The sequence below is a fragment of the Lissotriton vulgaris genome, chromosome 8, assembly GCF_964263255.1.
Source record: "Lissotriton vulgaris chromosome 8, aLisVul1.2, whole genome shotgun sequence".
Taxonomy (NCBI): domain Eukaryota; kingdom Metazoa; phylum Chordata; class Amphibia; order Caudata; family Salamandridae; genus Lissotriton; species Lissotriton vulgaris.
The window spans coordinates 429,295,054-429,308,659 of NC_141696.1; the positions used below are offsets into that span (position 1 = coordinate 429,295,054).

Here is a 13,606-nt window from a genome sequence, read left to right on the forward strand (position 1 = left end):
GTATGCTAGAAACGTCACTGACAGGTGACGCAAGTGGGTGGCACCAAGGGGTGGTGCTAACAGAATGTTGCAATGTCAGCAGAAATCGGAAGCTTGGATGCGCGCGCAGCGGTATGACGTGTGACTGACGGGGTGCAGGGGTCTTGACATTTACACTGACGGGAAGAGACAGAAGTCTGGCATGTCAGATCAACTTGTACTTCTATCATATCTGATATCTGATGTTTAGGAACTATACTATCTGGGCGGAAAGGTCTCTAGGGTAGAAGCTATTCTATGCTAACTGTGGATGCGTGTATAAGCGCCTGAGTGTCTACATGTGAAGCGTGGGGGCACGGGGCCTTCCATGGAAGCATGGCAACGGAGGCTATGAATTACTTGTATTAAGACAGATCGGCCTTTTGGCTCTGCAGCTGGAGAGGATGTTTACAGGATCTAGTAGGCAGGAATGTATTCTCGGGGAGCGGAACAGATAACTCGAAGGTTATAGTCAGTCTTGGCAGAAAGCAGGCTTGAGCTGAGCGCGAGGGGTCGCGCTGAATATAGGACATAGTTCATGAGTACAGAGGTAGCCTGGGCAGAGCCAGGAGCCACAAAAGAGGTTCAGATGGCAGGAATTCAGGGCCTACTCTGGCTAGAGCAGGAAAAAGTGAAAAGTGTACTACAAAAAGACGTTGGCATAGCATATTTAGGAACGGACTATATAATCCATTCATGGTGCGTCTGAAAGAGGACAAGTTGACGGTGGACGCAAATGTATTTGCGTCTTCATAACTGGCACAGGAGGGAAGTTACATGCACTTTAAGCTGGTACATGGAGTCGGTGGGGTACGCGCTAGGGAACACAACATGACCAAAATTTAATTTTCCTCAAGTTGAGTATGTTAGCCTAATGTATATATGACTGTATATATGTTTTATTACTTTAAACCATTGTATGGCTAAGAAACCATATCAATGCTTTTACAGTTCTATTTCGCAATACTTATCTTACTGTACGTACTTTTTATAATAACAGTTATTGCAATTGTGGCAATACATTTCTCTTGTACGAGAAGAAAGACTGTTCAATAAATGTTAACCTTTATTGTTACACGCCCGTCTCTCTATTCTCTACATCTCGTGAAAGTAAACTGCACCAGACTGACTGAGTGAAATCTATGTCTATTGTTTCACACGACCCTAGAGATTGACTCTTGATCTGAGGAGCAAAGTTGTCATGTTGCACGGTTGTTGGAAAACTGAATCCCTTCTTGTCTGTGCCAAGGAAGCTGATCACTTCCTATGCAGAGAAGAAAGTTTCCAGTGACCTCTGAGCTAGTTGGTAACACAACCCAATTAAGTTTAGCATAGTCAGTGGAGGCCTGGAATATAAGCAGTTCCACGTCAAAACTACTGTTTATGTTATTCCAATGCGCAGGGCCTAGTGGGAAACTAGGAACTACACTACACCTTGCTCATATAGTCAGAGTCAGAAGTCCATATTATGTAGAAAAATGCTCTTTATTAATTTAGATAAAAACATGAACAGCCGACACGTGTTTCGCTCCCTGTGGCGATTTGCACCAGGGCTTTTTCAAGGCTGTAAGAGATCAGAAATACATATATGAACATAAGTGGTTTCAAAGAACTAGCCTTTGACCCCAATACCAGTGAGATGGAGTTGAAAAGAAAAAGTGAGTGGTGCGAGATAGAAAGGCGCTAGTATAGTTTCCTAGTTTGGATTTCTGATTTGTGATCAGTGGAAAGGTAAGCCCCGGTGACAAGTTAGGAACATAAGAGAAGGTGGATGCATGAGAGCAAGAACCATTTACCTCTGTGATTTTAATACATGAGTGTTTAAGAATTTTGTATATAAATCATAAGTGTGGTGAGTCAGGTTATTGACAAAAGAAGGGATTCAAAATGATCAAATTTAAACAGGTTAGACAGGATAGTGTAGTTCCAAGTGATCAAGATGACATGCCAGAATGATGTAAAGCGAGAGAAAAAACTTTACAGTTGGTGCTGCATACCTATTTACAATATAGTTTGTTCTTTACAGTTCTTCATAATTTGTGCTACTTTCCAAATAAAATCCGTTTTTTTAAAGTGAAAATCTGTTAATACAACATTTACATTTTTAGAGAGTTTTCTACGTTATATTCATAAGATTGCATTTAAATATATTTCTTTACCAAACAAGGGTTCAAATTTTGAGGTATGAAATATTGCCGAAACCATCTCATTGCCTTCTCTCCACAGTACTAGTAATGCAAGCCATTATCTATATTCTAGGGTATTTAACATTTATAAGGCAGGTTTAGTTGAGACACAGTGCGCAGCGATGTATACAAATAAGTCAAAGGGGTGGACTTAGGTGAATTAAGTCATCTTTGTTATTACACTCCGAAGTTGTAGTACTCAAACAAAAAAAGGGGGAACATTGTTTTTTAAGTCTATTAAGAACGAATTGCTAGTTGGGAGTGGTTTTTATATTCTGGCATGTAGATTCCAGTCTGTGGTGTTGTTAAGGTATTACGCTAGCAAAGTTATTAAATGCCGGCGTGTAATCTTCGTGCGGAAGAAAAATGGTCCGATATTTGGGCAGGGTGAGGTAGCGCGGACACAGCGGGATTTTTACAAAAAGAAGAAGGGTGTCCATTGCGACGGTTTTGCCACTTACTTGTAAGGGGAAAATCCCTAAGTTGCGTCGTCGGCAGCCTGCTGGATGTTCCTTCCGCTTTCGCGTTCTGTGTGTGACTGATTACTGCCTCTTTTAAACCGGAAGAGAAGAAATTAACCCGGAAGGCAGGGTCTGTATTTTTGTGCTCGGGGAGTGTTTGTTTACTTTATTTCTTGTGCTTCAAAAAGGGAACTGCAGGGTATATGTTATAAATCGGGTAGACTCAATATTATCTAGTAGCTAATCATGGTATTTTGTTAATTCGTTCATGTATAAATGTTATCATCAGTTAGCCCGGAAGTTGCAAACAGGCTGACGTATTTTTAGTCATAGTCAACAACGGACTTGTTTAAGGCGTCGGATCGTGTTTTTTGGACTGCGCCATTTTAGAGTGGTATTGTTTAGATGAATTCTTTGATTAGTGGTAGCAATGGACAAAGCAAGTGTCCGTAAAGCAACGTATTGTTGCAACGATTACAAAAGGGGTATTAGAAAAAAGATTTTTTTCGATGTTGTTATACTAGCGGAGGAAGTGTGCAAAATTACACCAAAGTGGTCTACGAAAATATTAAACGGGGAAGGAGATAACCACACTCAGATTAGCATGGATGGACACCAAACACAGTGTATATCGGTTATATCAGATGGGCATCACATAGCTTGCTCTTTCATTTATAGCACTGATCAATATGTAACAGGGTCAAAAATGTTTGGTTGACATAAAAGGAGAGGTAATGTCCACAATTTAGCCAGTCTAATGCTTGCAGTATATTTCTATGGTTTATAAAAGGCAGTTGCTCACAATAGTGGACAATTCACATCCACAACGTCCTTGTGTCAAGATCTAGTTCACAGGCACAATTTACTCCAGCCAATGGTGCCATTCATATTCTTGAGTTAGGCCCTTTTCCACTGTCTACATTTTTATGATCAGTGAGCTCTCTTCGTAGGAGGCGGTCCACATCACCACCACGTTTCGGTGTCTTTATTCTTTTGATGCCTACAAAGGAGAATGTTAGGTTATGTTCATGGTGTTGCAAATAATGTTCCACTAGTGATTGTCTTGTGTCTTTTTTATGGATATTCCGATAATGTTCCTGAATGCGAATTTTAAGGGGTCTCCTTGAGCTTCCAATATAATTTTTGCCACACGGACAAGTGATCAAGTATATTGTATTGGTGCTTTCGCAGTTGATAAAGTCTCTGATTTTATATCTGTGTCCATTTATGTTGACTTCTTTTGTCTTGGAGTTGCCAAGTTTGCAGATTGAGCAATTTGTACAGGTGTAGAAAACCTGTGGTTTGTGGTGGAAAGTCCCTGAGTTTGCTCTTTACTTCAAAGAAAGAGGGACAAAGAATGTCGCGTAAGTTCCTGCTTCTGGAGAACCCTAGTTGTGGCTTGTCTGTTAGAGAGTCTGATAAAGTGGGGTTATCTCTCAGCAGATGCCAGTGTCTGTTCAAGATTTTTCGAATTGTGTATTGTCCACTATGGTATTCAGTATTGAAGCGGATAATTGATTTTTTCTCTTTGGTGATGTTGTTGTGAAGTAAAGATTGTCTGTCAGTTTTTGAGAATTTCTCTTGTGCTTTGGATAATGATTGTTCATTGTAGCCTCTTTGTTTAAGTCGTTGTGTTACTTCCTCAGAGTAGCTTTGATATTCTTCAGTTGAACTGCAGTTTAGACGGGCCCGTCAATATTCACCTCCTGGAATGTTTACGATTGTGTGTGATGGATGACTGCTGGAGGCATGGAGAATTGAGTTTACAGATGTTGGTTTCCTGTGTATTTTTGTCTGTAGTTGCTGATCTGAGACATAGATAGTTAAATCCAAAAAGTCTATTTCTGTTCTTGAGATGTTATATGTAATTTCAATGCCCCATCTTTTTTCTAATACCCCTTTTGTAATCGTTGCAACAATACGTTGCTTTACGGACACTTGCTTTGTCCATTGCTACCACTAATCAAAGAATTCATCCAAACAATACCACTCTAAAATGGCGCAGTCCAAAAAACACGATCCGACGCCTTAAACAAGTCTGTTGTTGACTATGACTAAAAATACGTCAGCCTGTTTGCAACTTCTGGGCTAACTGATGATAACATTTATACATGAACGAATTAACAAAATAACATGATTAGCTACTAGATAATATTGAGTCTACCCGATTTATAACATATACCCTGCGGTTCCCTTTTTGAAGCACAAGAAATAAAGTAAACAAACACTCCCCGAGCACAAAAATACGGACCCTGCCTTCCGGGTTAATTTCTTCTCTTCCGGTTTAAAAGAGGCAGTAATCAGTCACACACAGAACGCGAAAGCGGAAGGAACATCCAGCAGGCTGCCGACGACGCAACTTAGGGATTTTACCCTTACGAGTAAGTGGCAAAACTGTCGCAATGGACACCCTTCTTCTTTTTGTAAAAATCCCGCTGTGTCCGCGCTACCTCACCCTGCCCAAATATCGGACCATTTTTCTTCCGCACGAAGATTACACGCCGGCATTTAATAACTTTGCTAGCGTAATACCTTAACAACACCACAGACTGGAATCTACATGCCAGAATATAAACACCACTCCCAACTAGCAATTCGTTCTTAATAGACTTAAAAAACAATGTTCCCCCTTTTTTTGTTTGAGTACTACAACTTCGGAGTGTAATAACAAAGATGACTTAATTCACCTAAGCCCACCCCTTTGACTTATTTGTATACATCGCTTCGCACTGTGTCTCAACTAAACCTGCCTTATAAATGTTAAATACCCTAGAATAAAGATAATGGCTTGCATTACTAGTACTGTGAAGAGAAGGCAATGAGATGGTTTCGGCAATATTTCATACCTCAAAATTTGAACCCTTGTTTGGTAAAGAAATACATTTAAATGCAATCTTATGAATATAACGTAGAAAACTCTCTAAAAATGTAAATGTTGTATTAACAGATTCTCACTTTGAAAAAACGGATTTTATTTGGAAAGTAGCACAAATTATGAAGAACTGTAAAGAACAAACTATATTGTAAATAGGTATGCAGCACCAACTGTAAAGTTTTTTCTCTCGCTTTACATCCCTCTGGCATGTCATCTTGATCACTTGGAACTACACTATCCTGTCTAACCTGTTTAAATTTGATCATTTTGAATCCCTTCTTTTGTCAATAACCTGACTAACCACACTTATGATTTATATACAAAATTCTTAAACACTCATGTATTAAAATCACAGAGGTAAATGGTTCTTGCTCTCATGCATCCACCTTCTCTTATGTTCCTAACTTGCCACCGGGGCTTACCTTTCCACTGATCACAAATCAGAAATCCAAACTAGGAAACTATACTAGCGCCTTTCTATCTCGCACCACTCACTTTTTCTTTTCAACTCCATCTCACTGGTATTGGGGTCAAAGGCTAGTTCTTTCAAACCACTTATGTTCATATATGTATTTCTGATCTCTTACAGCCTTGAAAAAGCCCTGGCGCAAACCGCCACAGGGGGCGAAACACGTGTCGGCTGTTCATGTTTTTATCTAAATTAATAAAGAGCATTTTTCTACATAATATGGACTTCTGACTCTGACTATATGAGCAAGGATTCAGCCTAAGGATATCAAGAACTGTTGCTAACACACGCATTACCCCCCTTAAGACCCCTAAACGTCAACTCTGCTGCATTCTTTACATTTCCAGCTTTCAACGTCTCCAGTAAAGGATGCAGTTGTTTCTCCATCCTTGTGATCTCTATACTGGAACTCCTTCCAAGAACAGTACTCAAGAACCTGCAATATTTCTACTTTTGCAAAGCCTTTAAACATTTCTCTTCTTGTAACCACCCTCCAAATCATGGTTATGGCGGCCTCAAAGTCTCGATGATTTTACGGGGAATTCCGACCATAGAGTGCAGTATTCAGATGATCCAATCAGGCCATTTTTTAGGTCGAGCCTGGGCAGCGGATGCCCTGCTTTGGGAGGCATGCTGTATTCGAGTATGGACTTGAAGCCCTGCCTACTCTCCACCCATATTTTTCATTGGCTTTTGTCATTGTCCTTCATAAATGCTGGCTTCTGATTCGTTAATAGGCTTGTTAGTCCCTCCTTAGTACCGCTTTGTCTTCATTTGTAACCTCCCATGAGGACTGGCCCTTTTACTTCTGTTGTTACAAAGTATGTTTATTTAGTCTGTAAGCACTATTTTCTTTAATGAGTTTCTGGTACTGCAGGCACGATGTGCTTTCCTGCAGCATTCAGTGCGCCATTCGCGCTTTCACTGTCAAAGCAGCCCGGGACAATGGTGGCCACATCTTTGCAATGAAATAGGTCTCACATTTACGAGAGTTTGATTTATTGACATTGTAGATGACAATAGCTTATCTCTCCCAAATGCGAGACCTATTGCATTGCAAATATGTTTTTGTAAAAGCGCCCCATATGCGCTTTCACTACAATCTCGGACACGCCCCTTTCTTTAGAACAAGGGGTGGTGAGGGACAGAGTCTCTGAATTAAGCAGAAAGCTCTCACCCAGTCAAGAGATCAGGGCTAGATCCAACACCGTTTTTTAGCTCACTGCACCATCCCAGTTTCAGAACCTGGCTGTATGCAAATTAGTCTGTTCCTGTCCCAGTGCATGATGGGAACAGGGCAAACCAAACTACAAAAGCCAATTCTTACACTGGGAAGGAAACAAGCTCCCGGGGACCGGTTTCTGGCATTACAGCCGTCTTCGGCCCGGTTTGCTTGAATCCTGATGGTGCAATGAGCAAGGGTCTCACATCTGAGAATACCCTTCCACGCTTAGGGTGGACAAAAATATTTACAACAAGGGGTGGTGAGGGACAGAGTCTCTGAATTAAGCAGAAAGCTCTCACCCAGTCAAGAGATCAGGGCTAGATCCAACACCGTTTTTTAGCTCACTGCACCATCCCAGTTTCAGAACCTGGCTGTATGCAAATTAGTCTGTTCCTGTCCCAGTGCATGATGGGAACAGGGCTATCCAAACTACAAAAGCCAATTCTTACACTGGGAAGGAAACAAGCTCCCGGGGACCGGTTTCTGGCATTACAGCCGTCTTCGGCCCGGTTTGCTTGAATCCTGATGGTGCAATGAGCAAGGGTCTCACATCTGAGAATACCCTTCCACGCTTAGGGTGGACAAAAATATTTACAACAAGGGGTGGTGAGGGACAGAGTCTCTGAATTAAGCAGAAAGCTCTCACCCAGTCAAGAGATCAGGGCTAGATCCAACACCGTTTTTTAGCTCACTGCACCATCCCAGTTTCAGAACCTGGCTGTATGCAAATTAGTCTGTTCCTGTCCCAGTGCATGATGGGAACAGGGCAAACCAAACTACAAAAGCCAATTCTTACACTGGGAAGGAAACAAGCTCCCGGGGACCGGTTTCTGGCATTACAGCCGTCTTCGGCCCGGTTTGCTTGAATCCTGATGGTGCAATGAGCAAGGGTCTCACATCTGAGAATACCCTTCCACGCTTAGGGTGGACAAAAATATTTACAACAAGGGGTGGTGAGGGACAGAGTCTCTGAATTAAGCAGAAAGCTCTCACCCAGTCAAGAGATCAGGGCTAGATCCAACACCGTTTTTTAGCTCACTGCACCATCCCAGTTTCAGAACCTGGCTGTATGCAAATTAGTCTGTTCCTGTCCCAGTGCATGATGGGAACAGGGCAAACCAAACTACAAAAGCCAATTCTTACACTGGGAAGGAAACAAGCTCCCGGGGACCGGTTTCTGGCATTACAGCCGTCTTCGGCCCGGTTTGCTTGAATCCTGATGGTGCAATGAGCAAGGGTCTCACATCTGAGAATACCCTTCCACGCTTAGGGTGGACAAAAATATTTACAACAAGGGGTGGTGAGGGACAGAGTCTCTGAATTAAGCAGAAAGCTCTCACCCAGTCAAGAGATCAGGGCTAGATCCAACACCGTTTTTTAGCTCACTGCACCATCCCAGTTTCAGAACCTGGCTGTATGCAAATTAGTCTGTTCCTGTCCCAGTGCATGATGGGAACAGGGCAAACCAAACTACAAAAGCCAATTCTTACACTGGGAAGGAAACAAGCTCCCGGGGACCGGTTTCTGGCATTACAGCCGTCTTCGGCCCGGTTTGCTTGAATCCTGATGGTGCAATGAGCAAGGGTCTCACATCTGAGAATACCCTTCCACGCTTAGGGTGGACAAAAATATTTACAACAAGGGGTGGTGAGGGACAGAGTCTCTGAATTAAGCAGAAAGCTCTCACCCAGTCAAGAGATCAGGGCTAGATCCAACACCGTTTTTTAGCTCACTGCACCATCCCAGTTTCAGAACCTGGCTGTATGCAAATTAGTCTGTTCCTGTCCCAGTGCATGATGGGAACAGGGCAAACCAAACTACAAAAGTCAATTCTTACACTGGGAAGGAAACAAGCTCCCGGGGACCGGTTTCTGGCATTACAGCCGTCTTCGGCCCGGTTTGCTTGAATCCTGATGGTGCAATGAGCAAGGGTCTCACATCTGAGAATACCCTTCCACGCTTAGGGTGGACAAAAATATTTACAACAAGGGGTGGTGAGGGACAGAGTCTCTGAATTAAGCAGAAAGCTCTCACCCAGTCAAGAGATCAGGGCTAGATCCAACACCGTTTTTTAGCTCACTGCACCATCCCAGTTTCAGAACCTGGCTGTATGCAAATTAGTCTGTTCCTGTCCGAGTGCACGATGGGAACAGGGCAAACCAAACTACAAAAGCCAATTCTTACACTGGGAAGGAAACAAGCTCCCGGGGACCGGTTTCTGGCATTACAGCCGTCTTCGGCCCGGTTTGCTTGAATCCTGATGGTGCAATGAGCAAGGGTCTCACATCTGAGAATACCCTTCCACGCTTAATGTGGACAAAAATATTTACAACAAGGGGTGGTGAGGGACAGAGTCTCTGAATTAAGCAGAAAGCTCTCACCCAGTCAAGAGATCAGGGCTAGATCCAACACCGTTTTTTAGCTCACTGCACCATCCCAGTTTCAGAACCTGGCTGTATGCAAATTAGTCTGTTCCTGTCCCAGTGCATGATGGGAACAGGGCAAACCAAACTACAAAAGCCAATTCTTACACTGGGAAGGAAACAAGCTCCCGGGGACCGGATTCTGGCATTACAGCCGTCTTCGGCCCGGTTTGCTTGAATCCTGATGGTGCAATGAGCAAGGGTCTCACATCTGAGAATACCCTTCCACGCTTAGGGTGGACAAAAATATTTACAACAAGGGGTGGTGAGGGACAGAGTCTCTGAATTAAGCAGAAAGCTCTCACCCAGTCAAGAGATCAGGGCTAGATCCAACACCGTTTTTTAGCTCACTGCACCATCCCAGTTTCAGAACCTGGCTGTATGCAAATTAGTCTGTTCCTGTCCGAGTGCATGATGGGAACAGGGCAAACCAAACTACAAAAGCCAATTCTTACACTGGGAAGGAAACAAGCTCCCGGGGACCGGTTTCTGGCATTACAGCCGTCTTCGGCCCGGTTTGCTTGAATCCTGATGGTGCAATGAGCAAGGGTCTCACATCTGAGAATACCCTTCCACGCTTAGGGTGGACAAAAATATTTACAACAAGGGGTGGTGAGGGACAGAGTCTCTGAATTAAGCAGAAAGCTCTCACCCAGTCAAGAGATCAGGGCTAGATCCAACACCGTTTTTTAGCTCACTGCACCATCCCAGTTTCAGAACCTGGCTGTATGCAAATTAGTCTGTTCCTGTCCCAGTGCATGATGGGAACAGGGCAAACCAAACTACAGAAGCCAATTCTTACACTGGGAAGGAAACAAGCTCCTGGGGACCGGTTTCTGGCAATACAGCCGTCTTCGGCCCGGTTTGCTTGAATCCTGATGGTGCAATGAGCAAGGGTCTCACATCTGAGAATACCCTTCCACGCTTAGGGTGGACAAAAATATTTACAACAAGGGGTGGTGAGGGACAGAGTCTCTGAATTAAGCAGAAAGCTCTCACCCAGTCAAGAGATCAGGGCTAGATCTAACACCGTTTTTTAGCTCACTGCACCATCCCAGTTTCAGAACCTGGCTGTATGCAAATTAGTCTGTTCCTGTCCCAGTGCATGATGGGAACAGGGCAAACCAAACTACAAAAGCCAATTCTTACACTGGGAAGGAAACAAGCTCCCGGAGACCGGTTTCTGGCATTACAGCCGTCTTCGGCCCGGTTTGCTTGAATCCTGATGGTGCAATGAGCAAGGGTCTCACATCTGAGAATACCCTTCCACGCTTAGGGTGGACAAAAATATTTACAACAAGGGGTGGTGAGGGACAGAGTCTCTGAATTAAGCAGAAAGCTCTCACCCAGTCAAGAGATCAGGGCTAGATCCAACACCGTTTTTTAGCTCACTGCACCATCCCAGTTTCAGAACCTGGCTGTATGCAAATTAGTCTGTTCCTGTCCCAGTGCATGATGGGAACAGGGCAAACCAAACTACAAAAGCCAATTCTTACACTGGGAAGGAAACAAGCTAACGGTGATGGATCAAGCCCTGATCTTTGGACTGGGTAAGAGTGGTCTGCTTAATTCAGACACTCTGTTCATCACCACCCCCTTTTCTAAATCGTTTTTGGCCACTATAAGTGTGGCAGGGTATACTCAGACATGAGTCCCTTTCTCACTGCTCCATCAGGATTCAAGCAAGCCGGGCCGAAGAGGCTGAAATGCCAGAAACCGGTCCCCGGTAGCTTGTCTCTTTTCTGGTGAAGAATTGGCTTGGTAGTTTGGTCTGCCCTGTTCCCATGATGCACTGGGCCAGGGACAGACTAATTTGCATATAGCCAGGTTCTGAGCTGGGATGGGGCAGTGAGATAAATAACGGTGATGGATCAAGCCCTGATCTTTGGACTGGGTAAGAGTGGTCTGCTTAATTCAGACACTCTGTTCATCACCACCCCCTTTTCTAAATCGTTTTTGGCCACTATAAGTGTGGCAGGGTATACTCAGACATGAGTCCCTTTCTCACTGCTCCATCAGGATTCAAGCAAGCCGGGCCGAAGAGGCTGAAATGCCAGAAACCGGTCCCCGGTAGCTTGTCTCTTTTCTGGTGAAGAATTGGCTTGGTAGTTTGGTCTGCCCTGTTCCCATGATGCACTGGGCCAGGGACAGACTAATTTGCATATAGCCAGGTTCTGAGCTGGGATGGGGCTGTGAGATAAATAACGGTGATGGATCAAGCCCTGATCTTTGGACTGGGTAAGAGTGGTCTGCTTAATTCAGACACTCTGTTCATCACCACCCCCTTTTCTAAATCGTTTTTGGCCACTATAAGTGTGGCAGGGTATACTCAGACATGAGTCCCTTTCTCACTGCTCCATCAGGATTCAAGCAAGCCGGGCCGAAGAGGCTGAAATGCCAGAAACCGGTCCCCGGTAGCTTGTCTCTTTTCTGGTGAAGAATTGGCTTGGTAGTTTGGTCTGCCCTGTTCCCATGATGCACTGGGCCAGGGACAGACTAATTTGCATATAGCCAGGTTCTGAGCTGGGATGGGGCAGTGAGATAAATAACGGTGATGGATCAAGCCCTGATCTTTGGACTGGGTAAGAGTGGTCTGCTTAATTCAGACACTCTGTTCATCACCACCCCCTTTTCTAAATCGTTTTTGGCCACTATAAGTGTGGCAGGGTATACTCAGACATGAGTCCCTTTCTCACTGCTCTATCAGGATTCAAGCAAGCCGGGCCGAAGAGGCTGAAATGCCAGAAACCGGTCCCCGGTAGCTTGTCTCTTTTCTGGTGAAGAATTGGCTTGGTAGTTTGGTCTGCCCTGTTCCCATGATGCACTGGGCCAGGGACAGACTAATTTGCATATAGCCAGGTTCTGAGCTGGGATGGGGCAGTGAGATAAATAACGGTGATGGATCAAGCCCTGATCTTTGGACTGGGTAAGAGTGGTCTGCTTAATTCAGACACTCTGTTCATCACCACCCCCTTTTCTAAATCCTTTCTTTAGACGAGCTGCGTCTAAAAATAGGTGCGCGACCGCTATTAACGTGAAACTGCGGCATGGGGTACTTTTACAAAATAAAAGCATTTGTCAATTTGACAAACAGATGCTTTCTTTTGTAAAAGCACCCCATACGGTGCTCTAACTTTAATGACGGCCGCACCCCTTTCTTTAGAAGCGGCTTGTTTAAAGAAAGGGGCGTGACCGAAATTAACGTGAAAGTGCGGCATGGGCCGCTTTTCCTAAAATTGCTTTCTCAATGCAATAGGTCTTGCATTTGCGAGAGTTTAAGCTAGTGACATTGTCATGTGCAATGCCAATTGCTCAAACTCGCGTAAATGTGAGACCTACTCCATTGCAAATGTTTTTCTGTTAAATTGTATATCTTCTTTGATACATTCTAGTGTGCAGTGAACGGAACATTCAACATTTAGGAGATGCACTCACTGTCTTCCTTGTCAATCCAATGTGGAGATAAATTGAAATGACTATGGCATTTTATTCAGAAAAAAAACCATTTATTTTTACCTAGGTATGGTTACAGCAGAAATGTTTCAAAGCCTGCGCAACAAAGAGGTCATGAACAGACTGACTGAGGAATTCGATGAGGTACGTACGTGATTGGGCTCGATTGATGTAAATGTAATCTTTAACTTCACTGTCTGTGTTTAGGTCCTTCTCCAGTCGCCCTTCTGTTCTAGTGGCTTCCTATTCTTTCTATCACTCTCTATGATTGATGTCTGTCTCTTTCCTTAGTCCTCCAGAGATAATAACAAAGGCTGTTCTCGGGGGTGTGTCGAAGCGGAGAATCATGTTAAAACCTCAATTACACTTTTCCCCTCGCAAACCGTTGCCTTTTCTTCCTCTGTGGGTGATGTACTGCAGGCTGTAAACCGTCCTTGTATTCAATGTTGGGCCTCTAGCTACAGTCATCATTTGCCCTTTCAGGCATGGGTCTTCC

The 13,606-nt window shown here is 43.9% G+C and overlaps 1 protein-coding gene across 1 annotated transcript in view; it reads left to right on the top strand.

Moving 5' to 3' along the window:
- Positions 1 to 13,606, top strand: part of LOC147697138 (cohesin subunit SA-2-like) — a 741,253-nt gene that overhangs the window by 222,412 nt on the left and 505,235 nt on the right. The window contains exon 5 of the mRNA XM_086934206.1: positions 13,178 to 13,254. Within this exon, the coding sequence (XP_086790332.1) occupies positions 13,178 to 13,254 (77 nt within the window). The remainder of the gene's footprint in view (positions 1 to 13,177; positions 13,255 to 13,606) is intronic.